This window comes from Papilio polytes, unplaced genomic scaffold (assembly GCF_000836215.1).
Source record: "Papilio polytes unplaced genomic scaffold, Ppol_1.0 DF822067.1, whole genome shotgun sequence".
NCBI classification, from domain to species: domain Eukaryota; kingdom Metazoa; phylum Arthropoda; class Insecta; order Lepidoptera; family Papilionidae; genus Papilio; species Papilio polytes.
The window spans coordinates 3611848-3638848 of NW_013527137.1; the positions used below are offsets into that span (position 1 = coordinate 3611848).

The 27001-nt window shown below is 32.5% G+C and overlaps 5 protein-coding genes across 5 annotated transcripts in view; 2 read left to right on the forward strand and 3 right to left on the reverse strand.

Moving 5' to 3' along the window:
* Window positions 1-78: 78 nt before the first annotated feature.
* LOC106107180 lies at window positions 79-2866 on the reverse strand. The gene is made up of 6 exons (XM_013287911.1): window positions 2168-2866; window positions 1795-1947; window positions 1301-1501; window positions 974-1106; window positions 622-782; window positions 79-519 (listed from the first exon to the last, which is right to left on the reverse strand). The coding sequence occupies exons 1-6, from the start codon at window positions 2469-2471 to the stop codon at window positions 233-235; spliced, it is 1239 nt and encodes a 412-aa protein (XP_013143365.1). The 5' UTR covers window positions 2472-2866; the 3' UTR covers window positions 79-232.
* Window positions 2867-3056: 190 nt separating this feature from the next.
* Window positions 3057-5884, forward strand: LOC106107182 (D-erythrulose reductase-like). Its single transcript, XM_013287914.1, has 5 exons — window positions 3057-3233; window positions 3328-3580; window positions 3668-3782; window positions 4361-4563; window positions 5039-5884. Exons 1-5 carry the CDS (start codon window positions 3182-3184, stop codon window positions 5148-5150), a joined length of 735 nt encoding a protein of 244 aa, XP_013143368.1. The 5' UTR covers window positions 3057-3181; the 3' UTR covers window positions 5151-5884.
* A 399-nt stretch (window positions 5885-6283) lies between these two features.
* On the forward strand, window positions 6284-8578 carry LOC106107183 (L-xylulose reductase-like). Its single transcript, XM_013287915.1, has 5 exons — window positions 6284-6424; window positions 6738-6990; window positions 7075-7189; window positions 7420-7622; window positions 8464-8578. The coding sequence occupies exons 1-5, from the start codon at window positions 6373-6375 to the stop codon at window positions 8573-8575; spliced, it is 735 nt and encodes a 244-aa protein (XP_013143369.1). The 5' UTR covers window positions 6284-6372; the 3' UTR covers window positions 8576-8578.
* A 155-nt stretch (window positions 8579-8733) lies between these two features.
* LOC106107190 (casein kinase I isoform epsilon) lies at window positions 8734-17965 on the reverse strand. Its single transcript, XM_013287925.1, has 8 exons — window positions 17608-17965; window positions 16917-17027; window positions 15448-15640; window positions 15035-15177; window positions 14480-14682; window positions 13212-13371; window positions 12706-12783; window positions 8734-12051 (listed from the first exon to the last, which is right to left on the reverse strand). The coding sequence occupies exons 1-8, from the start codon at window positions 17681-17683 to the stop codon at window positions 11993-11995; spliced, it is 1023 nt and encodes a 340-aa protein (XP_013143379.1). The 5' UTR covers window positions 17684-17965; the 3' UTR covers window positions 8734-11992.
* A 2470-nt stretch (window positions 17966-20435) lies between these two features.
* LOC106107191 (class A basic helix-loop-helix protein 15-like) overlaps window positions 20436-27001 on the reverse strand; it is a 14059-nt gene continuing 7493 nt past the window's right edge. Inside the window, exons 2-5 of the mRNA XM_013287926.1 lie at window positions 25100-25246; window positions 21638-21846; window positions 21230-21369; window positions 20436-20996 (exon numbers count right to left, since the gene is read on the reverse strand). Of these exons, the coding sequence (XP_013143380.1) occupies window positions 20870-20996; window positions 21230-21369; window positions 21638-21846; window positions 25100-25238 (615 nt within the window). The 5' untranslated portion in view covers window positions 25239-25246 and the 3' untranslated portion in view covers window positions 20436-20869. The remainder of the gene's footprint in view (window positions 20997-21229; window positions 21370-21637; window positions 21847-25099; window positions 25247-27001) is intronic.

The window sequence follows — 27001 nt, forward strand, 5'->3', positions numbered from 1 at the left end:
CCGCGTGTACAGATATAAAACGGTTACTTAAGGCATGTATAATCGTTTTAAATTGTACAAGATTTATATTTTCATACTATCGGTAAAACGTTACGACGTCGAATAGTTTTTTTTACAAAACGAAGATCTACGTCTTAAGTTTGTAAAACAACAAATACGCTAAAGAGTTCAAAGACGCTAGAGGAATTTACTAATTGTCTTCATATTTTCATCTTTTCTAATTTCAATTGTTTTATGGTAAATTGTGCGCCGCATATCTGATTCCGTGTGCAAGCACAACAATAAGGAGAGCCATAGGATGAGTATCACAATCTTCTAGAAGGTCTCTGTAGAACTTCTTTCGAACATGTTTGACCAACTTGTGGTCTTCACCAATACGTTTGATAAATATAGCAGTGCTATTATAGTTGAAGTTACGCGATTCCTTAATACAGCCCTTCTGATCCATCCAACTTATGATCTTCTTGAACCAGTTACGCCGATGGAACTCTTCGTAGCCTAACATCCCGCAAAGCGTTACTGGAAACAATAATTTTGTTTTACTTCAAAGAAAAAGGTAAATTGAAGTAAACTAGATTGTAAAAATGTTATCAAAAATAAAAAAACACATTAAATTCTTACAGTGTTCTAAAAATAAGTCTCTCGCAAAGAACCCTCTTCGTGCAATGTACACTGCCTCTCTGTACATGAAGGCGCAGAGCTGGTCCATGAGGGTATCGTCTTCAGCAACACTGGTCATGTAGCAACGACGCACTTGTCGCCGTAGCATTATGTTCAAAAGCCTACGAAAAAGCGTAAAGTAGTATCTAATTATTATCAAATTCATATCCGAAAGTTAGGAAAAATGGTTGATGATTCCTATTAAAAGAATCTCTTCTTTATTCGGTTTCGAATTGAGAGGGGAAAATGTTTTTTTTTACTAAAGTAACAAAATTGATATAAAAGCTACATATGATATTAAAAAGAAATTCACCTGTGAGTAAGAGAATATGATATCGAAGGTGTAGAGTGGATACCTTTATAACAATACTTGTCCGAACGACATGACTTCATTTCGGAGAAGTCTATTGGTTCCAACTCGTGTATAACCCGAGATAGACACACGTCTGAACAAAAATAAACAACAATTCAGATTTTAAAGGTCAAAATATACACATTTATTTAGTTGGCTATATTTGTCCTTTCTAGAAAAGTGAGTGTGTATAATGATTTAAAATAACATGTCTAACATTCTTCAAATTTATGTTATGAGAAGAGCACTCCTAATCTACCAGTAAATGTCTAGACTTCAAATAATTACCTGATGTTTGCATAACAATATGATACCCTATTGACGACTCCGTGAGCTGCGTATATTTCTCTCTGGGCATCGTAGTAGTGTCCATATCTTCGACGTATTCATGCATTTTGAAACTACTATGAAGCCATCTCTTTAATCGACCCTTGTTGAAACCACGTATTGAATATATTTGAGCACTATCATCTTTGAACATTCGTGATACTATGGAAACAATGTTTCAAAATTAGGACAGTTTATTTTCATGTATTATTTACTTTTAAATGCTTTTATTACATAATCGTCAGTGACTTGCAGTCGACTTGCGCAGAAAATCAAAGATGGCCACCAATATACACTGGGTAAGCAGATCAGCTAAGAAGACCTTGTCCCCCTTAACACAATATTCCCAAATTTTTCTAATGTATTACTATAGTGTTGAAAGTGTAAGTTTTTCGCTATTTATTCCTAATTAACTTAATCAAATGGGAACTATTTAATACATAACGATATCTTACCTCTGAACTCTAAATCGTCCCAACCATATTTGTAATTAATATAAATGTAATGTGAAACAAGATTTTCACATTTGCTTATTATATTCCTCAATTTGTTCGATTCTAATTCTGTAATCTTGGAGCCATATTCTTGAAGGGTTCGTTTTAAAAGGGCTATGAATAACAATAGTATGATTTACTAAATTTATGTAATACAAAAATGTGATTTCAATTTAACATCATTAGATTAAGTTATCGAATATTAAACAATGCCACCAGTGTCCTATATTTTTAAATTGCTTTTACCATTATCACTGATAAAATAAGGTTAATTTGTAAATGTTAACAGGCTATTATATTTTAGTGTGTAAGAAAATCTATAAAATACTCTTACATTTCACGAAAAATGCCCCCAAGGCTACATTCCCGTCAGTTTTATTTGGAGTTTTATTAAAATAGAAAACTGTTCGTCTTAAACTTAGGATGTATAATTTAAAATCATCTATATTTGGTAAGTTATTTTCAATTGTTAAATATTTGGTAGGAAATTTATCACCACTGTATTGATTAATCGAACTCTTTGTATCGTTTAAAGTTAATTTAGTCACCTTGTCACATTTTACATTAACGAGAAATAAAAAAAAGAACAGTCGTGTATTCACCATTTTAGTGTAAAATGCATCTACGTAGAAGAACATTATATAAACTTAAAACAGTAGCCGTGTCGAATGCAATTCGAATTATTAAGATTAATTTCATGTTACTATTTCACAGCCTTGCTTAGAATGAAAAATATGCAACGAAAGGATTTTTCACGTCGAACCTATGAACAGTATTACGTTGACGCCACGCTATTTCATCCTTGTGAAAGATATAATCTTACTAATATTGTAAATGCGAAAGTTTAGATGGGTGTTTGTTATAATTTGTAGCCTAAACTGCTTATAATTATAATTGAAGAAGCATATATTTTATTAACAACAATTAGGTTCCTAGCTGGAAAGCTATCCAGCTGTTGTAATAAAATGTTATTAAATATTGGCATTACAAGTATATGAGTCTAATTAACCACTTTATGAGCTATGTTTAGGCTTGAATTAGAAATACAGTATTATTTTATACTACTTTAAAAAAATAATTGAGGCAGATATTAATTTTATCGATTCATAAAGTGTTTCTACGAATAGTAAACTCGATTTTTCATCATATTTTTGCTATTTTATACTCTTTGTCTTTGACATGTCAAAGTCAACTGTAATTGACATAACCAAACGTCAATCGTAAATGAGTGACAGCGATAACATTTTTAATCATTTCAGAATAGCTATATTTTACCACGAAAGTTTACAGTAACATATTATTTCCGATTTAATTGTGGTCTTAGTTAGTTAATAAATAAAAGTGGAAGATGGAAATATCATTTAAGGGAAAGCGTATACTAGTTACCGGCGCTGGGCAAGGTTAGTACATTATCCATTTACTAAACTCTTCAGGCTACAAATCTTTTAAAAACAATGAATTACATGGCATATAATCAAAACTTGTCTTTCATAGGCATTGGACGAGGTATTGCAGTTGAACTTTGGCGTGCCGGAGCAAACATAGTAGCACTTTCGAGAACAAGATCGCATTTAGAAACCTTACAAAGTGAATATCCATCTATCGATATCGTTGATATGGATTTAGCCGATTGGGAGAAAACTCGGGCTGTTGTTGAGTCTCTAGGGCATTTTGATGCATTAGTGAACAATGCAGCCATTGCCATTTGTGAACCATTTCTTAATTGCACCCCTGGAGACTTCGACAAGTAAGTTATTATAAAATATATATTATATAAAATATATATTAAGTTTAAAATTCATAGGTTTACTACATTTATGTGTTAATTTTCCAGGACCTTTGATATCAATGTAAAAGCTGTTCTTAACATAAGTCAAGTGGTTGCACGGAAAATGGTAGAAAATAAAACTCATGGAGCGATTGTTAATATATCTTCTCAAGCTTCAAAGGTGAGTTATTTGTTTAAGAAATATAACAGTGCTCACATACTTAAATAATTTTATTTCATCAAACTTTCAACAAATTTTACCTTTAGTTGTGAACTGTTCAAAAAAGAATATTCTAATGATGCATTAAATTCAAATAAATTGCATGTTCTGCTTAATTTCATTTGTAATATTTACTAAACGGTAAAGTTAAATTGTATTTCACACTAGAACTCTTTTGTACTTGCAATAAAATGTTATCAGTTGTGTTCCACTTTTCCTGTTCAATAAAGTTCATTGACTTTGCAATTCCACTTTGAGATGTTTACCATAAATAATATTGCTTACATAATGGATAAAATAGTATTTTATGCAATATGAAAACAGTGGAAAATTATAGCTATGATAATAATATATTTTATTCTACATTGTAATAATAAAAGTATGTTAAGCAAATACTAGGAAATAAAATAGAAAAGTCCACTTGCTTAACAATGAATACTTACAATAAATTGCTAGTAATGAGTTTGTGTCTATTCTGGTGCTAGGCAATGCAGTTTGTCCACTATTTCAATGAACAATATTTTAAACACATCTTTCAGGCAGCTTTGAAAGACCATGCTATTTACAGTGCATCAAAAGCCGCACTTGATGCATTGACTCGTGCAATGGCATTAGAACTCGGCCCACATGGAATCAGAGTGAATGCAGTCAATCCAACAGTTATAATGACAGCTATGGCTAAAGTTGGATGGTCAGATCCAGATAAAGCTGCGGAGATGAAAGCTAAAATACCATTGGGAAGGTATGCATATTTTTAAATTTATATCTTACTAGCTTTTGCTCATGAATCCATCCACTTGATATAATAAAAAAACAAAAGTAAATAGCCTATGTATTCTTCCGTATTATCCTCTACTTCTATGCCGAGTTTCATCATATTTTGGTCCTAATAGTTTTTACTACCTATCTTGGGAGAGTATAAGTTTTTATGCACTTGCTATCTTTTGCCTGCAACAAGCACCTTTTTCCACACAGAATTAAAAAAAAATTATAAGTAGACTATGTTCTTTCAGACTATATTATACATCTTTGGCCAATTAAGATCCATTTAGTCATTCTAAACATTTGCATTTTAAATACTAAAAAGAAGTAAGATATATAGGTATCAGCTGCACCTTGAAAATAGATTAAGAATAAATTTGAGTAAGATGGTAGCTGATATAATTGGCTGATGACATTATAATGTGACAATAAAATAAAATAACTGCTTTTTTCAGATTTGGAGAAGTATCAGAAGTTGTGAATGCTGTAGTTTTCTTGTTAAGTGAAAGATCTAGTATGATTAATGGTGTTGAATTGCCTATTGACGGAGGATTTCTTGCTACATAATCCTGAAGGGTGTTTTAATTATTTTTTTTATAAGTTGTAATGGTTATGTATCTGATTTATGGTCAATGTTCCAAGATCTGTTAATTTGATTTGTTTTTATGTATTTTTTAAGTACCAAAGAATGTTTTGTTGCCTAATTAAATACATTTTTGATAATGTTTAATATGTTTTTATGTATTTTTATTTTTAAATAAAACTAGTATTAACCCTTAATTCGAGAGTGTGACGAACAACAAATTGGAAAAAATCCACTAACTAGATTAGAGAAAAATACGTGAGATTTTAGTGTTGCTACATGTTTTTTTTTTCTACGAAAACACTCTCGAATTAAGGGTAAGATAAAATTTTTTATTTTTTGTAGTGTATAATTATTTTGACGAATGGTATAAATATCCAGTGATTTTAATATGTATATTATGTATGTTCCTATAAAAAAATTGGTAAATCACATTTTGAATAACTTTAAAAATTTGGAATAATGAAAATGCGAGGCTTAGATTAGCAATATATCATAATCCTATATTTTTAATACTAATGTAGTGCTTTAATTTGTAAACATGAAATATTACATTAAAAATTATAATTCATATGCACATATATTTTAAAATGTCTATCGTGTTTAATCACTTTTTAACTTCTAAAGTTCAGTCAAAATATCTTTAATAACCGAAATTTGACTACGGCATATGTAGGCCATATTTAAATAAGTTTGTGAATAAAGGCGTTGTGTTCAAGTAATTTGTTTCATTTTAATAAGATTTTTCTTCATAGCATAATAATAGTATAGTTAATAGAAATTTAAATTCTTTGATTTAAAATTTAACTTCGATATTCGTTAACTTTTCTAAAATTTAACATTGTCAGTCTCTGTCCACTGGCTGTCATAAGCGTTGTTAAAATCATGGTAATATAATAAAAGCAAATGTTTAGATGGATGGATGTTAGAGTTTGTAGCCTAAACGGCTGAAAGGATTTCGATGAAATTTGCTATAGGTGTAGGGGATAGTCGCGAAGAACACACATTTTATTCCATGCGGACGGAGTCGCGGGCGAAAGCTAGTTTACCATTAATATATTTTATTGACAACTATAACAAAACATTAATACAGATAACATATAAGACACACCGACCACTCTGATTATTGATAAAAGTGTTTACAGTTAATTTGATAAGGAAATAGTCGTGCAAACAATTTACAGTGTTGGACACGTCGTTAATGAAATGGACAAATATTTCGAAGAAAAACGAATACTGGTCACAGGAGGATGTTCTGGTAATTTAATATTCGCGTTTTTGACACGTTACAGTTAAATTGTAACATACGTCATTTATCGGATCATTCTATAACTAATACTGACCTTTCACAAGTTTTTATAACTTGGTATCCACCTTTATGATAAATCTAGCTTTGGCCCTCAGGAAATAAAAAAAAAAACGAAATTAAGTAGCCAGTGTTTTTCCAGACTATCCTCTACATCTATGCCATTTTTCATTGAGATCCATTCAGCAGTTTAAGCTACAAACTCTAACATTCAACCGTGTTAACTTCCACAATTATAGTTACAAGTTTTGTCGCTAATTTTTAGGTATCGGAAGAGGTGTAGTTTTAGAACTGTGGCGATTGGGTGCTAACGTCGTTGCATTGTCACATCAGGCTGACAATCTATACAAATTGAAGTGCGAATATCCGTCGATAGAGACCGCCTGTGTCGATGTCCGTGATTGGGATAGAACTCGTCAAGTCGTTGATTCCCTCGGTATATTCCATGGATTGGTCAATTGCGCGGGCGTGGGATTAATGGAGCCGTTCTTGGAGTGTAAACCGACAACTTTCGATGAGTAAGTACGAAAGTAACAACAGTATTTCTCTAATATTTTAACATTTTGCCACTCCATTAATTCGATTTTTCTTTTACTCTGCAGATCTATTGCTATCAACACAAAAGCTATCCTCAACATATCTCAAGTCGTCGCGAAAAAAATGATTGACAATAACATCAAGGGTTCTATAGTTAGCATATCTTCACAAGCTTCAAAGGTACGGTACTAAACAGTACAGAGTTTTAAGCTGAAGGTCATTCAGGTCGTTCGGACATTTCATCTTAATTTTAATCCGAAGTATTGACAAAGGTAGCTCAATTGCTTTTTAGTATTTTCATTTTGGGTTTGGAACTAACCCACTAAAATCGACAATCAAGGCTTATTCAAGAGAATTCGAATTTTAGAAGCGTCTTCGCTGTTCCACTTACAACAGATATAATATTCCAGGCGGGTTTCCACGACCACGTGGCATACTGTGCGTCAAAAGGCGCTGTTGACGCGATGACACGTGTAATGGCCGTCGAACTGGGACCGCATGGTATACGCGCTAACACAGTCAACCCCACCGTCGTACTGACGGAACTGGGCAGAGAAGTGTGGGCGGACCAAACTAAGGCAAAGCGGATGATGTCTAAAATACCACTTGGCAGGTAATATAAATAATTGAGTTCGTCTAGTCGTACTAAAGATTTATGTGGAGCACCTTGTGGAAAAAAAAATGTTCAGGTTTGAGCTGGAGGATCATTTAAGGTGATGTCAGTCACAAAAATGTTAATGACAAAAACAAAGAATATGTCACTTTTTACGGAATTAAATTAGCTAGATGTTTCTCGATGGACCGATCGATGTAGATTGCCAAAATGTTGAAAATCAAATAGGTACAAAATACTACCCAATACCCACTTAGAGACACAGGTATTGATTCCGTTATTCCAGCAGTTAGTATTGTGATTGTGTCGATTTTTTACTTATTAGTTTTAATAAAATAGTGAAGGACGATGATTTTTTAATATTTGAATTTTGGTTATTAGATATTTAAGTTAAAATAAAACTTTTGCAAATGACAGGACACATTGCAATTTGAATTGATCGAACGGGAACATAATTTCCCATTGGATAGATAAAAATTGATCCAATGGGAAAACTCCGATTGGGTCGATTGAATCGATCCACTGCTCGGCCCAACAGGAAACACCCAATTAGCTTGGAGTTTTATTCACGCATATTGAAACATTATCACAAACACAAAGCCTAGTCATAAATAAGATAAACTTATCACTAAAACAGAGTTAATGTTTTTATTAACCTTGTTCACTTTATCGTTCAATTATTAGAGGTGCGATAACTGAAACGTGTGTAAAAGAATCTTATTTTTTAATGCACATTCCTTTCTTTACTAAAATTATCAAAAAATGTGATTACTGTTAAAAAAGGAGTAGCCTAGCATGTTTCACATAGTATAATTGTTAAAAAGAGTTTTTTTAATTTTAGATTTAGTGAAGTGCACGAGGTGGTGAACGCAATAATATTTCTGCTAAGTGACAAAGCGAGCATGATAAACGGAGTCGAGTTGCCGATAGACGGGGGATTCCTAGCAACATAGTCATTTAAAAGAAATACGTGAAAAAAATAAAAACTTCCAAAAACTGTTTCAAATAAGAGATGCGTGATTTAATTTGAAAGTATTTCACTACTGAAAAGTATTTCAAATCTACTAAAACATTAAGGAACATTAAAGGATTGTAAATAAAAATCGTCAAGTTTCATTTTACCTGGTTTATTGTGCCAAAGGAATTAATACATACTGGACATAGAAAACAATGCAAGCATTAACAATTTATATAATAGAAGCATAATTATATGCTAAGAGCTATAATTGCCAGCACGGGACAGTTGTACAACGAACACATTCACGTAAACAAACATCGGTACTATGTCACATTAATAGGATAACTTCAAATATGGAGGGAACTGTCGCCTCCTCATCCCGCACCTTAAATACAAGTATTTATAGATCCGATAGTAGCTGTATCTCTATTCTCCATACATCCTACAACTAAACGATTCGTTCCCTCCCTCCGTCTCCGGATAACGATATCGGCGTCTGTACATATAGGCTACACAAAAACAGAGCCAATCAAATTATAATATGCGTTAAAATAGCCAAATCATGACTATACTACCACGACGCATATGCAAAGATGCCACTAGCCAAAACAATCGATAAATCTATAATCATTACTTCCATATAACAGATCGCGTATCAATTTATATGTTAATATAATGGCAAAATAGTAGAAATAAAGTATATATTTACAAATCAATGCTAATGTTATCATTTAAAGTAGTGTAATATATAAAATTTTTATTTTTATTTGTTTTTCACAAAAACCAGTGACAATGTTCAATGACAAACGCGATCCGTCACCTCGATGACGTCACGTGGACAATGCAGCCGTCTTTGCATACGCGGCGTGCACTAAAACAGTTATGTTATATCTAATATATTGTAAAAAACAGTGTCGGCCTTAATATAACTTACAATTATTATATACAAAATTAAATTCATAAAGTCTTTCGTCGGTTAAAGCGGACACTGACTCCGTAGAAGCCGTTACAAGCGTCCTTGTTCTTTCCTTACACTGGCGAACACTTATCTACACAAACCCATACTCGATACTTGCCCTAAAATATCCCACGAGTTAGTAAAATAATATCATAACATATTTTGGTTATTATACAAAGAAAAAAGCTATAACGACCGCATTTATCTAGGATAACTCAACTTCAATCCCGTTTGAACTGAATCCCGACCACTTGGACAGATAATGGCGGTAGTTCAAAACTCACGAAGATTATTGCCATTTGAAACCAGTTCTCATTTGAAAATGGATTCACCGACATTATTCGTCGCTTAATTAAATATTAAAATATACAATCTAATTTTACACGGCCTATAGAAAATCTAAATCGAAATTATACATAAAATACATGGATATGTTAGTTTTTCACAAAATTTAAAATACTGACTGATGAGTTTATGTGAACAGAAAAAAAGTATTAAATTATTTTCATATACGTTTCTAAAGAACGCATGGAAAAAAGTCACTAAAATAAAAAGAAAATTATAGTTATGATTCTTAAAATTTCATTTTATCCAGTATAGCTTAACTCTGCAGTCACTAAAAAAAATATTATTTACATAGGATTATTGAACCCGATTCTCAGTCATATCTGAGATGGATGGTTCGGATTGTACATAGTTCAGTTCAAATTGGCGCGTGGGACCTGATGACGTCACCACGAAATCACGCACCAATTTGAGTTAAACTAACTTTACCCTAGGCGTTGTATTAACGGTCACATCGATGCGAACATGTGATAGATTTTACATAAGTATACAACAATTAGATTCTAATATTAATATTTACAAAAAAAAATATTACTTTCAAGTTTAGAATATTCAAATTAAAAAGAAAAAATCCAATCTTGTTTATACCCTCGCCTTGCAAGTAGGATGTAGTACACTACAGTAGTTATACTGAAGGCAAAGATTTTGGTAAACAATATGAGATCACAGTTAAAAGATTCGAAATAAAAAAGTATAAGAGGAATGTTTATCCCCACAAAACGGTAGTGTGTGACAAACAAAAATATCGTATAAATTATCTCGACAAATAAATTGACTGATGCACATTAATTTCAAATATTAACTTTAATTTTATATTTTTTCTATCATAGTATCGAAAAATTCGCCATATCCACAATAACTTTACTATAATAAGTGTACAAAATGGATATATTATGCTTGTGTAGAAACACTTATCTATTTAATTTGTGGCAGTGATCGAGACATGAAATTCAGCATCGGAACATGTTTCCCACATTAAAACTTTGTCTTTGCTACCTTAGAAACATGTTTACAGCTTATAAACACGGAAGACAAATTTTAACATAATACCAAAAATTACAAAAAAGAACTAATTTGTATTTTCTTCATGAACTTAATGTTTGTTAGTTATAAAATTGCACATTTTAGTCACAAAAAAACGTATCGTAACATTTAAATCGATGGAATAACTAAGTAATAACATTTTGGCCTTAGTGATTATTTACTATCGAAAAACACTCTTGGTGTAAATATATTGCCATAACACAATCCGATGCGAATCAGATAAATGCATTATACACAAAGATTTTAATGCATACATAGGCCGCTACGTCCTGCCACGTCCATGCGAGTGAATGACTTACAAATGAATGAATGACTTGTTGCTGTCACATAAGATGATTTGGCAATTTTCACTTGTCAAATGTCGAAATGCTCAAACATTTATAAATATCTGATTTTTGTCATTACTGTTTACAGGAAAATAAAAAGAAAAGAAATTAATTAAAAATATAACTTACACGAAAGCATAAACTCAATGAGAAATCAAATTAAGATGTAAAACACGATAATGTTCGATGTATTTTATTCGAAAGAAAGGAAATTTTATACTCATGACATAAAAAACATTGTGGCAATTATTACATTTTATTATAGTAGTAACAACCATACGTGTTCGTAATGACCTATCTATGTATTTAAATCTTTGTTAACATCTACTACACCTAAGCCAATCGGCGAGACCGATATCGCATTACCGGTCTCAGCCAACCACCGCTCTCGTACCTTAACATCTAAATATAACTGAGCGTAAAGTACAATAGATGCAATAGGCCTAATTACTAGCTATGCTTAAATGAGTCACATTTATAAACGACACAGTTCAGCCCTCACTCGTTAAGTCTAAAATTAAATAATTTACAATATATGGATAGTTTCAATTTGAATGCGTACAAAATTTGTTTTCGATTAAGTTTAGCACTTACGAGGTGGTATATTTGGCTTGTGGCGTGGGGGGGGCTGGTAGGGCGTGGCGCGGGGGGCGCGGGTGGCGCGGGGGCGCGGGCGGCGCGGGGGCGGGGCGCGCCGCGGGCCCGGCGGGGGCTATCTCTGCGGCGCCGGCGATGGGACTCACCGCCACTCGGAGATGGCCGCCACCGTCGTGCTGGGCTGCCCCGCCGCGCCCGCAGCTGCAACAAACATCACTCTTAATATTAATATACTAGCTTTCACCCGCGACTTTGTCCACATAGAAATAAAAGAACAAAAATAACAGTATATATGTTCTTTCAGACAAATTTCTAGACCTGTCAAATTTAATCGAGATCCATTCTGCAGTTTAGGCAACTGACTCTAACAAACATCCATTCATCTAAACTTTCGCATATATATTGGTCAGAATTAAGATATTAAAGTATCTGTTCCTGTGCAAATTCATCAATTATTTAACAAAATTGATTGCTAACATCAAAATTCAAATTACAATGAATGCCTTGCTGGTTGAGAATTTTAGGTAACTATGGTGGTATGCCTCGTTGTTTTTATCTCTTTCTCGAAAAACAATTTGTTCCAATTTACCAAACCTCGGTCTGTAGCATTAAAAAAAATATATGGCTAAAGGGTTTCATGAGTATGGGGCTTTTTAGTAGTAAAACCAATATTCAAAAATATGTCATGATGGTTGACATCCCGCATAACAAATAGGCAAAAAGCTAAAACTAATCTAGCTTGTAGAGCTGTCTTTAATACAATTATTAAGCCATAAAACGTACTTGTTTTTCATATAAATGTTGAGTAGTAATAAATGTTGAAGTATAGACAAGAGTATTGAATGTTCTACTCACTGGTGTCGGGCTCCTGGTTCTGGTCGTGGCGCCTGAGCGTGCGGTCGTTGCCGCCGGGCAGGTAGTTGCCCCGTGGACCTCCAACACACACAAATAATACACATTTTAAGCATCAATATGACACAAACACGGACAAGTGTCATATTACATAAAGCTTAATATAATGGAAATGAGAAATTATACTAATATATTCATAGTTCATTATTTATGGGTCTATTTTGAAAAAAATCAGTGTAATTAATAAATTATTACTAATAAATTAAACACACTAATATGTCTGTTTGTCGTAAATCGCTGATTATAAAGACAGGATTGTCAAATATTCCTACAATTATTCATTTGTATTAAATTCGATTGTAAACAGTTGTTAGTAGCTTTACATTTTAGTGGAATTTTATAAAAATCCACTGCTAATCTTATTGGTATAAAATTTGCTAATTTTTTTTAAAAGTTACTATAAAAACTCTATGAATTTGTAAAATGTACAGATTGGTATATGTTCTCACCAAATTTGAGCATATTCCAGTCGAAGACGTAGTCGTATGTGAACCCTTGCCGATGGAAGAGAGTGCGGAACAGCTGACGCAGGTGACTGTAGTCGGGCCGCTCCTCGAAGCGCAGTCGCCGGCAGTACTTCAAGTATAATTGGAACTCGATCGGATGGTTCTGCGCAGTTACAAACACATTTAACATCACCTGTCTGTTTCACTAAGAATTATAACAAATAAGACATTTAAAAAAGATTCAATTGACTATATAACACTCTGGTAATATGAATACAATATGAACACTTTACTCTTTGGGCTACAAGACATAATGAACTTTTATTTATGTGGGATGTGAGTGCGAGTTTCCGAACGAAGATGTAAGAGTGAATGATTGATTTTGACTGACGTATGGAAAGACAGAGTGAATGCAGGAAGGAGTGCAAGAAAGACGTGTAATAAGACGGAAAAAACAATAGTGAAGAATTTTTATCTTGTAAAAAGTAGGGAAGGGTGAAAAATAAAGCTTTAAACGAAGACGGCTGTTTGTTTTACCGCCCCAACCCTACATTTATTTAGTCAAAATTGGATATAAATAGGCATAATTAAAATTGGCAGTTATTAATATAATAATATTAATATGTTTCCGAGTCTTAACAAAAAATATATATGTTATGTAAGCTAGATATAAGTAGGGTATATAATTAGTACTTAAAGTAACTAACCACAATGATCAACAACTTTCGAAATAAAATGTATTATTTATAGTAACCCTCCATGATAATCTAGACTCCAATTTGTTAGCGCAATTATTAAATGCAAAAATCAAGTTTTATTGACAAATCCCTTGTCAATATAATAAAATGATAATGTTAAAACTAATTAGTGTAATTATTAAGTCAGATAATTCCAGTATAATAACCAGCTAGTTCATCACTATGCTGAAGGAAAGTGAGTTATTGCATTCATTAATAATAACTGTCAATAGTTATTATTTTGTATTTAAGTACTGAAGATTATTTCCTTCGTTATATAATACTAGCTTTCGGCCGCGACTCCGTCCGCGTTGAAGTAAAAAATATAAAAGCAAGTAGCCTATGTGCTCTTCCAAACTATCCTCTACATGTATACCAAATTTTAATGAAATTCATTCAGCCATTTTGGCTACAAATTCCAACAAACATCCATCCTTCCAAAGCAAGAGGGCAAGGCAAAGGGTAGACCTGGCATAGATATGATCTGGAGACACTCAAGATTTTTCTAGTAATAAAGGGATATAAAGGACTTACTTTACATAATTCATCAAACGGCGTGGACAATTTCTTCTCGGATATTCTTTCGTATTTCTGTCGTTTGGTGGCAGCTTTGAGCCCCTGCCAGGGCAGGCTGCCGCGGTTGAAGTACATCAGCACGTAGCCCAGTGACTCCAGGTCGTCGCGACGCGACTGCTCGATGCCAAGGTGCGTGTTGATGGACGCGTATCGCGCCGTGCCTGCAAATATTATCACCATCATCATCACCAGCTCACTACAAGTCCCCATTGGGGGGAGCAAAGTCTACCTTCACTTAGAGGTGACTAGGTCATAGACAACCACATTGACCCACAATGTGTTTGTTTTTACAAACTATAGTCAACCCTTATACTCCTATTCAATAGAAATCACTAATTACAACAAACTAATACAAAGATTTTAACCTTTATAAGGTGGTATTCACAGAATTATTAAGAACAGATAAGTAATACTATACTAGTAATTATATTTCTAACATTATTATAACTAAAAATAAACAAGATAAGTTTATTTCCAGGCACATGAAATTTAAATGATACAATCAATTCTTACCTGTTAAGTTTTTGTTTTCTCTGTATGGTATATGCTGCTGGGTCCGGGGATCTTTGTACTTCTTTGCTAAACCAAAATCTATTATGTACACTAAATTTCCTTTTTTACCTAATCCCATGAGAAAATTATCAGGCTTTATATCTCTGTAAAAGAAAATTTTAATTACATTACATGTGGTACTAGTAATAACTAAATATTATATTATTTTTTAAATACATAAGTTACAAACTAGATATAGTTAATTGCATACTATGTAACATATCATTATAGTGATGCTTTAAGTTAAAGATGCCACAATAATTTATTAATGTAAATAGGTTAGTTCTTATCTTTAACCTTATAACTAGTGAGTTACTATGTTCCCAACAAATGCTTGGCGTATGATTTATAAAATGGACTTTATGTTCTCATACCTATGAATGAAATTCCTGTAATGTATGTCTTCGATGCGGGTGATAAGTTGATCTGCTAGTAGGAGAACAGTCTTGAGAGAGAAACGGCGAGAACAGAAATTGAAGAGGTCCTCTAGAGAAGGACCTAACAACTCCATCACTAACACATTGTAGTCGCCTTCTGAGCCACACCATTTTATTGCAGGGATACCAACTGTGAGACAAAAAGAAATTGTTAATCAGATATTTGGCAGAGTGAAAACAATTTATAACTGATTTTGTAATTTGGTTTATAATGGTAAAGTCAACACAATGACAAAAAAAGTTTAACAAATAAAATCACATCAAGTAGTATAAGTTTTATTTAGGGCATTTTTGAACACCCTAAAAAGGTAATTAAAAGGTGCCCAGTGGTTTAAAGACAGGAATTAATATTGTGGTCAGCAATGACATGGACTAGTTAAATTTAAGCCTTTTCACTCTTTGGATGGATGGACTGGTTTCGAATGTTCATATTTTTTTCTATATTCCTACTATAGACATTTACTTGAGATGTTCTTAATACAATTTAATAGTATCAAATTGAAACCTTATACTTTGTGAAGGTTAATTATATAAACATGGAAGAAAGTTCTCATACATTTACTTTGTAATTTCTTTAATTATAGTTTATTATTTGGAAAAAGATCATTACTGAGAAATGTTGTAATTTGGGATTTTATGCTAACAATGTAAATTGTGTAATTGACTCTTTTCACCATAAATTTGTATTACAACAGGACAAGTTTGCCAAGGACAAACAGACTGCAACTTTCAAATGACTTAGACAAGCTATTATCTATATTTGATAAACATGATTACTCTATGCAAATACAAAAGCACTCAAACAACTAATAATAACTTATTTGTATTAGTTTGTACATACAATTTCTGGATTTGTATGTACAAAACATTGAAGACAGATCCAGAAATGATTCCGACCTTTAATGTATCTCTTTGTATTGCAGAAGTGAGTCACCTAATATTAAAAAATTTCATGACTAAAATACATGTTTATTTAAGTCTACAAGTTAATTGCAAAGAAATTATCGATGTTGTTAATGCAATATTTGGCATTGAATGTCAGAAAGCTAAATTTCACAACACTGTTAAAAAAAGTAAGAAGCATTGACACTTTTTGTCACCCTATCCAAGTATGACAATATTAATTTAGTTTTAGTTAAGTTTTATGGCTACATCATGATGGAAAATGTTAAATTGTTTACTGTTTATGTTACAAATCATTGCTGCTGAATCATTTATTGACATATTATTACAATAGTCACATAAACATTATGTATAACACATAAATAACAAGCATTGAGGATTACAACAAATCATTTAGAGAAAAGTTTAAAGATATCTCATACTTTGTATGATACCGTACAATTTCTACCAATTGAATATAATACTTACTACTTATTGATAACTTTGACTTAGTTATTACTCACCTCCTCCTTGCATTAATTTGTAAAATTTACTCTCTATGTGTAACTGTGGATGTCTTGTTTTTATACATTCTAGTTTGATTGCAACCTCCTCCCTTGTCACAATGTTGGTTCCTGGAATATATTTATATGTGGGATTAGGGTTAACATCTTAGTTTTCATTTAGTTTATTATATAAACAGGTAACAGATAAACTGTATTTACTGTCAAATTATGTGAATATGACAAAGCTGTTTTGTTAAACACATTTCGTAGGATAACGTAAAAGAATAATTGCGAAGCTTTGTTAAGAGCTATTTAAATCCGATAAGATTAAAGTGTATGAATATAGGTTATAAATTTTGTTGTCCTTGCTTAAAGGTTGTGTGATTGACGTAGGAACTATCTTTTGATCTTTCAATGAAATCATTGATTGTTTCATGAAACATATTTTTTTAATGTTTTACAATTTATAATCATGGTCATAACACAACGGTGAACAAAACAACCAATGAAATCACATGTATTGAAGTCAAAAATTTCAACCATTTATAAAGCCAAGTAAAACTATTGCTGCAACAGTCAGTTCTATCTCTAGAATACAGCTCAGCTGACAAAATGGAATGGCTATTTCGAAACAAAAAAAATTGCAGCTGGGCTATACTGTACCAATGACCATCTTTCTTTGTTTACAAAGATATCCTTTAATACTTACCTAAATAAATATCCCCGAAGGATCCAGAGCCAATTTTACGACCCAGTCGGTATTTATTACCGACACGCAGCTCCATTTTGATATTACAAATGAGACGAAATAACTATAATATCACTGACCACCAAATCATTACAGGACGGCCATATTTGCGATAGACGCAGATCTTTCTTTAAATGAATTCTGTTGTATTTGACGGAAAATAAAGAAAACTTTGAGTGTGTGTTATTCAATCTTTTAGTATCAATATACTGAAACTTGAACAAGTAATAACTTTCTTTCACACAAAATTATTCAGAAAAGTAGTTCTATTCTACACACGCATCTACGAGAAATTTTTGTTTCGTTATCGTTCGTTCTTCATTTGTATGGTTCTCACAGATATTGTTCTAAATTTCATTCACTCATTCACTCTCATCTGTTTGTTGGTGTTACACTCCTACAAATTTAAAATAATTAAATACCATAGACACAATGCAATAATAAAAAGTTACGTGTGTGCGAAAATCTTTTGCTTTATTGTTTTTATTTTTCTATTAATTCAAATTCTATAGAGCAATTTAAACGTGTCCCGGGCACGACTGAAAAGGAATAGTAATCATTTAGCGACTATAAGTACGAAGATAACTCCAACTTAATTACATTTTTAATTCTCTGTTTTATTCCAATCGAACTCAATCAAAATGTGGTGGAAATCCTAAATAAAATAAAAAAGTATTTTACTTTCACCTATTAACATATTTTCCAAGACACTAGGTAGGGAACCGGGATTCAGTTGTACATTCAATGTTAAGAAGCACTAGATTCATTTTTAAGAATCAAATGATTTGCTTTGTTATTTTATAATTTTCTATCTTTCTACATAGCATAATAACTCTATAGAGAACAACAACAAATTAGAAGAGATTAGTGTCTGGCACCGAACAAGGAAGAGGTATAACTGTGAGGCTAGCACTATTTAAAAGAATCGACTATGAAATGTAATATTTGTAGGTCTACTTAAAGCCATCGGGCTGTACGAATGTTATATAATTTTTGTTCATATCTATACGAATATTTTCTCACAAATCGTGATAGGCCCACTATTTTTCGCTCAGTGCTTATATAATATTCTGGTAAATTATTGTGGACTTTAATACTTACTAAAAATTCAAGGTTCCGTTAGGATTATGAAAGTGTCCCCGTCACATTGAGAAGAGGCTGGTTCGGACGTATTCAGTTCAGTAGGAGCATTGTCGTGCCTTTAGATAAACAAATTGTTAACAATATTGATATCTAGATCTGCTTGATATTCCGAAAAAACCTATTTCTATGTCTATTACATGAGACAAGCATAAAGATTAAAGTCTAGACGTAGACAATAGAAGGTGTCTTTACATCCCGTTAACCCAACTTTGGTCCCTTTTCCTACACATTCTTTTTCTTATTAGAAAGGATGGGAAGGGAAATTGGATTTAACGGCGGAAGAGACGCATAGGAAGAGGAAATATCCTCTTTATATGCGTCTCCTTCTCCGTCGATTAAGGGTAGGCAACGCATCTGTATATGGGAAGCGGTCGCTTCGCCATTTTGTCGGATTCAGATGGTCGCTTTTCTCGTTTGCCACCTTTTATTATAAAAAAAACCCTTCGAATATTTATTTTCGTGTCCATTCAAGAGGATTTGAGACAAACGAAGTGCCAAAAATGAAGATTAAATTTTAACCGTTTAAACTGTCATTTTAACCGTAGGTTTTAAATTACGTTGCTTACCCAACACTTCATACAAAAATTGTGAAAAATACAAAAGTGAAAAGGGGTAGTTAAAACTAATTGTTTAATTGAATTGTCTACGAACACAATTTATTATCGTAAATTCACACACAAATGTTTTGTTGGTTTATATAGAACATTATTCCAAAATGTTGTAACACACATAATATCATTAAGTAATTATAGTAATCTAAAATATACCTTCATTTCACTTTAGTAAACATAATATAAAAAAATCATTTGCTATAGAAATAAAATATGGTAACTTGAGATTTCTTTAACGGCTTTCTCCACGCAGAATTAATTAAATGCAATTAAACTGATAACGTATAATTAAAATTTTATCATTCTTTCATGTTGCCTTTGACAAAAATAAAAAGAAACGCTAATAGTAATTTGTATCTATGTTTAAACATTTTATATTTCAAGGGTTAGGTACATTTAAACTTTTATTTATTACGTTGACTAAACATCGAACGGTTTCTTGGCACCAAGAGAGAGATCATTTTAACATAAAATTCGGCATTTATATTATTATTTATAATGGATTTGAAGTTAGGAATGTGTTTTCTTTTTTCAATTATACTACTTTATCTACAACGGCTAGTATTTTCTACTATTTGAATTTTCACATTAATATCTGCAATCTAAAATATGTACGTCGTTACATTATTTACCGTAATAATAATGCAATAATTATTCTAAATGCATAGATATGTAACCTAGGTTTTATTTTAGTTTTAGATATACATATAACCTAGGTCATATATCTATGGTCATTAGCTTATAACTACGTAATAATATCATTACACAATGTAACTAATTGTTTTTTCCATGGATATTGCAGGTCAAAATTTAAATGATTATAAATCATAAAAAATCTTATATTAAATAACGCAACTGAGAGGGGACATATTGTTTAAACATTACGTAGCAATTTGCGATATAGCCTAAATTTCCATTACTGAAACACTAGTAAAAATAATAAACATTAGAGTGGGATGACATTATGTACGGGTGCTTCCACAATAAACTACGGATAGGGAAATCTGGTATGAAACGGTAACTATTATTTTTTTAATATCAACATTGTTCTTGAAATAAACCCTGGTTTCCATTATAACGCAAATTATAAAAAAAAAACATTTAAATTCGTCTATGGTACTAGTTATTCACATTTATCCTTATAAATTAGATCTCGGTGTCCATTGAGACCACGTTCGTCGGTAAAAATGTTTTCTATCAGCTAACTGAGAAGCAAACCGCTTGATGAAAAGCTTGTTGCAAATATTTTAATGGTACATGTACACGGTCTTTTACAATCGCTTATATAGTAACATAGTTATTATAATCAATATTTTATCACGAGTATTTTCTTAGGCTTTTACATGTAACTGTAGGCTCATGTACAGTGTACCAATAAAATATTTTAGATTTAACTTTAGGTTTGCTAGAGCTTGCCGACTTTATTCAGGTAAAAATGGCGCTGACGACTTTCGTCGCTTTGACATAAGTCAGATACTTCTTCTAGTGATCACCGGCGATGACTGCGGCTCCCGATCATTTACATCATTATTATTCTGCTCCATATCTTTGCTTAAAATGAACGGCGGCTCCACATTGTCGTCTGCGCTCGTGAATCTACAAACATTTTTTAAATAATTAAAAATAGAATACTGCAATCGTAGTGTTGCCAGTAATTTTTTTTTATTTTCTGTCATTCTATTATGGCTTGGCCAGTCACATTGCTTAATACTAGAAGATTTTGAGTAACGGATTGATTGCTTTTTTTCTCTATTTTGAACACATATACAGTCATAAATATAAGTTCTGCATCGATAAAAATAAATGTCCAGAAAAGTAGAATAACTTACAGGTAATAGTTTCCCTCGCCTCTTATCGTGCATATGGCATTAGTGAGAGCCTTCACATAATTTTTGGCTAGAGTCAAAGTTTCTATCTTTGATAGACTTCTGCTTACGTTTTGTACATGGGGTATGACACGCCGAAGATCCTAGAAGAACGACATTAATGATTAAAATGTTTGTTGCAACTTATAAAAATCTCATAAAAACGTTAATTAAACTTTACTTAGGATTACACCAAATGAATTTGTAAATAATTGCATAAAGCAACAAATTGGGAACATGTTTAATATAAAAAAAGTAATTTATTAAAAACTACTCATCTACAAATGAGAACGGCTCAAAATATTCAGCTTTTTCAATAATTTTTTTTCACTCACACTTTCGATCACTATCATTGTAAGATTTTCGAATTACCTCAAAGGCGCGGTTGAGTGAATGCATTCTCATTCGTTCCCGTTCATTGCTTTCGAGACGGCGTAGATTGCGTTCACGCGCTGAGTAACCGCGCCGCCGCCTGCCCGTGCTTGCAGGTGGACTGCCGACACTGGAAGCGGCTGCTGTTCGTCGCCGCTTCTTCGGACGGCGCACCAGCTCGTCGCTACCACTGCCGCTCTCGTACGACTCTGAAAAACGAACACTAATATCTTAATACCTTTTTCCTATGTTTTTCCGATTGATAAGAAGAAATTTTAGATAAGTTCGCTATAGTGAACCCTTCCGGATTACAAATGACTTAACTTGGATGCTTACATTTAAGGAAAATTAAAAAAATAAAATTAACCTCGAATTTTTGAATAAACTCAGCATGGACGTATTGTGATTGAGGATTGTAAACTTAGTATCCTATCCAGCAGAAAAAGAAAATGTAAATGTCCTATTCATTTATTATTCTTAAGCAAACGCAAAGTACGAAACGAAATAAAGTCAAAACTGTAATTTAAAAACTTAAAAAATGTTGCTACTGTCGATAGATGGCGCTGAATGTCCTACGCAGATTCATATTCATATCCAGTTTAATTAATAAATAATGTGGAGTTTTAATCGCATTTATAAAAAAAACATTACAGAAATTATAACGATTTTATAGGAGTATTGATTAAGAGCTTATAAAAATACCATTTTACTTGGCGTCGAAGTTCAATTCCGTTGTCAATTCGGCATTAATGTAAAAACACTTATCACGATTTGAAATTGCTTAACATGAAAACGTGCTTACGTGTTATTACTAATAATCCGTACAAACGCACTGTATGTACGAATATGCAGAATTTCAATAGTACGTGAGGTAGGTTACATCACAGAGAGCAGGCTGCTAACACGTTTTTAGATAATAATATCGAATATATCTACGTTGTTATTGTTCTAATCAGTTGACTGTAATATATGTTAAATTATAAAACCTAGCAATATCTTTTCTTCGATAATTTTGTTTAATCTTTACAACTGATAAAAAAAGTGCTACAAATAAGTAAAAAATGTTGCATTTTAATCTCAAATTATACTACCCTAACCCGTAAAAAAAAAATGATGAACATATTCATTGAATATCGCTAACATAACCTTCGTGTTGTTTTTATTTTTTATCCGAGATGTCTACAAAAAGGTATCTACTAATTAGCAAAGGTTAACGAGAATTAGATAATCGGATTTACTAAAGGGTACTAAGTAGCATTCAAAATTCATTTTTTAAATTCTCATGAAAACAATTTCTTTAAAAGTATCAATATTATGAAACAAAGGTCTAGTCAAGCTCAGTGAGTGGATCTTACCTTGATTTTTTTCCTTATTTATAACTATAGCTATTTGATGTAAAATTATTATTAAAAGCATTATTATCAAGTGTTCACGTCACTAGCCTCGTCGCCACGATATAGCTAGTCTTTACTACACGTAGACTGCGTCATAAAATACAAGCCCGAGCTTGTACAAAGTGACGTGTTTGTAATTACGTTTACGATAATATTCAAAAGAAGTAGGATACAAGTTTTGCTTTTCCTTTTGGACGTTTTAAATCTGAAGACTTGGCCTTTGTTCTTGTGATGTTCGAAAACTTATGACAGTGAAAAGTAACTACATATTTATATGTTAACCAACTATTAATACCGTTTGAGGCTCTCAAGATATTTAACTATTAATAAATGCTGACGTCACTTAATCCCCACGAAGCAGTTTACGTAGAAGTGACGCGATATTAAAATAAAGTAATAAATTATTACATAGACCAGACGTTCATACTGCGTGGGAAGAGATTACTGAACTTCACATCATACGATGTAAAGATACATGTATACGCGTGAAGTAGACTGATTTCTAACGTAGATGCCACGGCCCGGTTGGGCGAAGGAGAACACCGCGGGGTTTAGTGGGTAGTCCGGCCGGGATTAAGGCCGGGAGTCCCACACGAAACTGTCCCTGCTGCCTCCGCAGCATGGACGGTGAAGTGCGTAAATGCATTCCCCGCGACAACAAAAAAAAAAAAAGTAGACTGATTTCAATATTGGGTCTACTAAAAGCAATAGTTATTACTAGGACTAGTGCAATTTCGTTTTAAAAATTTAGATATAGCTGCGTCTGTTCATCATTTTTTATTTTCTGAAAATCATAAAACTGTTATATATGAAATTGTATAAAGACTAATCTTAATATTAATGATTTGGACAGTTCACTTTTGCATAAACCCGTCCCGAATGTAAATCAAATTATTGGCAGCCCTGTGCAAAGTGAGAGTAATGATTTGTGCAACAAGTTGGCTGCCCTGCCGCAGCCGCCAAGACATTACGTGAGGCGACTGCACGCTTCGGATACGATTTGCGTAAGATCTCTGATGCGGGCTAATCGATTTGTATGCTTCGCTTCGAATTATTGTAATGCTTATCAGCTTCACACCACTACCGTGCTTCATTGTTGTATTTAATTGGACTACAAACCGTAATTTTTGTAGGAAAAATCGAGTAGAACCAAAATTAATCTCTTCACTGTTATGGAACACATAACTAGAGTTGTTAAAAGGCCCGAGTCTCCCGAGTCTTCGACTCATTCAAGTCTCGAGTCTCTTATAAAGTCTCGAGTCGGGGCTCGAGCTCTTAAGGCTCAGTAGCTTCGACTCGGAGCTCGAGTTTCCGACTCGGAGCTCATTTCTCACAACACTACACATAACTCTGTAAGTGTATTGCCTTGTAATTATTTGTCAATTTGATACATTACGGTGTTCGCGAGGTCTATGACCGGAAATTCCTGCATCGACTATGTTCATTCTGTAAGGTAGTATTACATTTTTTCCATTTTTCACCTTTTAATATAAACACATTAGCTAGCATAATATTAGAAGCGCAGTGCACAATTGCAAAATCATCTTATGCTATTATATTATAATTCAAAACAAATTTATATTAGAACATTGAACATAGTTACATTAAGTTCATCTCAATTCGTAACATCGAGTTCTTGTTTCATTTGGCCATGACGGCGTTCACTTTCTCGGCGTTCAATTGCGAGACCTTTGAATACCGACGAATGTAATATTCGGACATTCATAACTGTCCGCATACTTTTCCAACCTTAGTATACAGTAGATTATTATTATACTAGCTTTCGCCCGCGACATCGTCCGCGTGAAATTAAAAAAAAACAAAAGCGAGTAGTCTATGTGTTCTACCAGACCATTCTCCACATCTATTTCATAAAAATCCGTTCAGCCGTTTAGGCTACAAACTCTAACAAACCATCTATCCATCCATCTAAACTTTCGCATTTATAGAATAAAAACAACTTTTAAAATAAGAAGTACAATTATATCCCCAGAAATATTAAATTTCATGCAAGGAAATTCTCAAAATCATTAATTCAGTCTTTATGTATTTTTTGATTAGAACTTACCCCCAATTTGTTCTATTTTCACATCAGCCATATTAGGCTTGGCTTCGAAATACTCTAAATTATCATCGCAGTATAGCAGCATATGATCAGGCGACACCATCTCGGAGCTGCCGCTGCCATCGCTCGCTAATTCCAGCATTTTCTTATCTGAAACATTTATTATTTAACTTATAAGTGAAACAAATTACTTAAACTTAAGTTTTGTGGACTCAGTTCTATTTTTTCATTGAGTGATTGTTCGATTTCATTCGTTTACTTAGAGTTGTTAATTAGACAATAAGGGAGAGTTAGCGGAGTTTTCTTTCGTACGCAAGAAGACAGACAGAGAGTCGGTCTTAAGACAGACCACTTAATAATTCTGCGTGTTAATGCTAAAATATGTTTTAGTGTATATTTTAACTAATATAAATCCATAGACTTATTGTGGAAAAATTAAGGCGTATTTATTTGCGCACATTAGTGACTGATGATATATTATAACATAGGTTATATATTTTAATATCGCATATAAGCTAAAAAGAAATATTATCTAAAGTTGCCATGTTAAAACTTCACGGTTTAACATTTATTGTTTTCATTGATTGATAACCGTAAGTCTAACTCAATCAATTCAACGATTTATACACTTCGGTGTTATTTAATACAATCATATTAAATACTAGCCGTTCCCGTGCGGCTTCATCCGCATGAAATTATGAAAATTTTATATTATTGTTTACGTTTGTCAAATTATCAATAGCAAATGTCAAAATGACATGATATGACAAACCTTGACAATCTTGCTTCCTTGATGTTGGCAACAACTTATGGTCTCCTTCCCACATTAGGGTTTTTATCCAAAAATTTACCACCTAATGGCGTGAAAATATATAGCCTAAAATTAATAAGAAAAGAATTATTTAAAAATATGCTGTTATTGCTGACATCTTAGGCAACAAAGAAGTGTGTTTACGCTTTATTATAATAGTATAGATATGTATATATCATTCAGAAATTACATAATAGACAAAAAAAAAATAGATTTTAGTTTAATGAAAACTTTACATATGTTGATGTTGAATTTACTAGTGTTTAACTATTTTAATCTTTGACATTTTTAAAATTAAAAACGATTATTTTTAAAGTTTTAAGCAACCTTAATTATGTTTTGCTGGTAAGTAATATAAGGTATTATAAGGATCGGCGAGCGGGTGTGGAGGTAAGGCGTTGCTAGTTGCTAAGCAACCGTCTCGGCGCCTACGGTATGTCTAGAGATCGACATTTTATCTTCAAAGGATTTGAAAAATGTTTACCTATTTTTTTTTACATGTTTTGTTTTATTCTTATATTATTTATGTATTTAAGTACAAATAAAAGAAACAACTAAATAATAATAGATCAACAGGTTAACGAAAATAAATGATTACGTCAACAATAAAAAATACACAGTAAACTAGACGTTGCATAAATCAAAATTATGCATTGCTAATTTTTTTAGTAAAAGGGAAGGAAACAATTCTAAGGTGGAAATGACGTGGATGTCGCGTAACCTCGTATCGCATAATAAACAGCAGTTAATTATGCATACAGACAGCTATTATTTAGTTTCTGATTGATTTTGCTTCTAGTTTTGTGGACTATTTTTTATACACATTGGCTAAAACTTTTAGCCAACGTTATATTCTATAAACGTGTTATAAAGTTAAACTTACGAATAAACTGAGTATAAGCAAAATTTATTTTTATATTTCCTAAGTTTCATTTTATTCAACAGACGTAAAGATTCGTGGTTTTCAATGACTGAGGTCTCGTAAATTAAAATTATAGCCGTCATTCCTTCTCGACATTATTAGTAACAACAATTTTTAATCGTAAAAAGTTAATTAACGAAATATATGTTATAATTTTTGTTTCAATAGATAA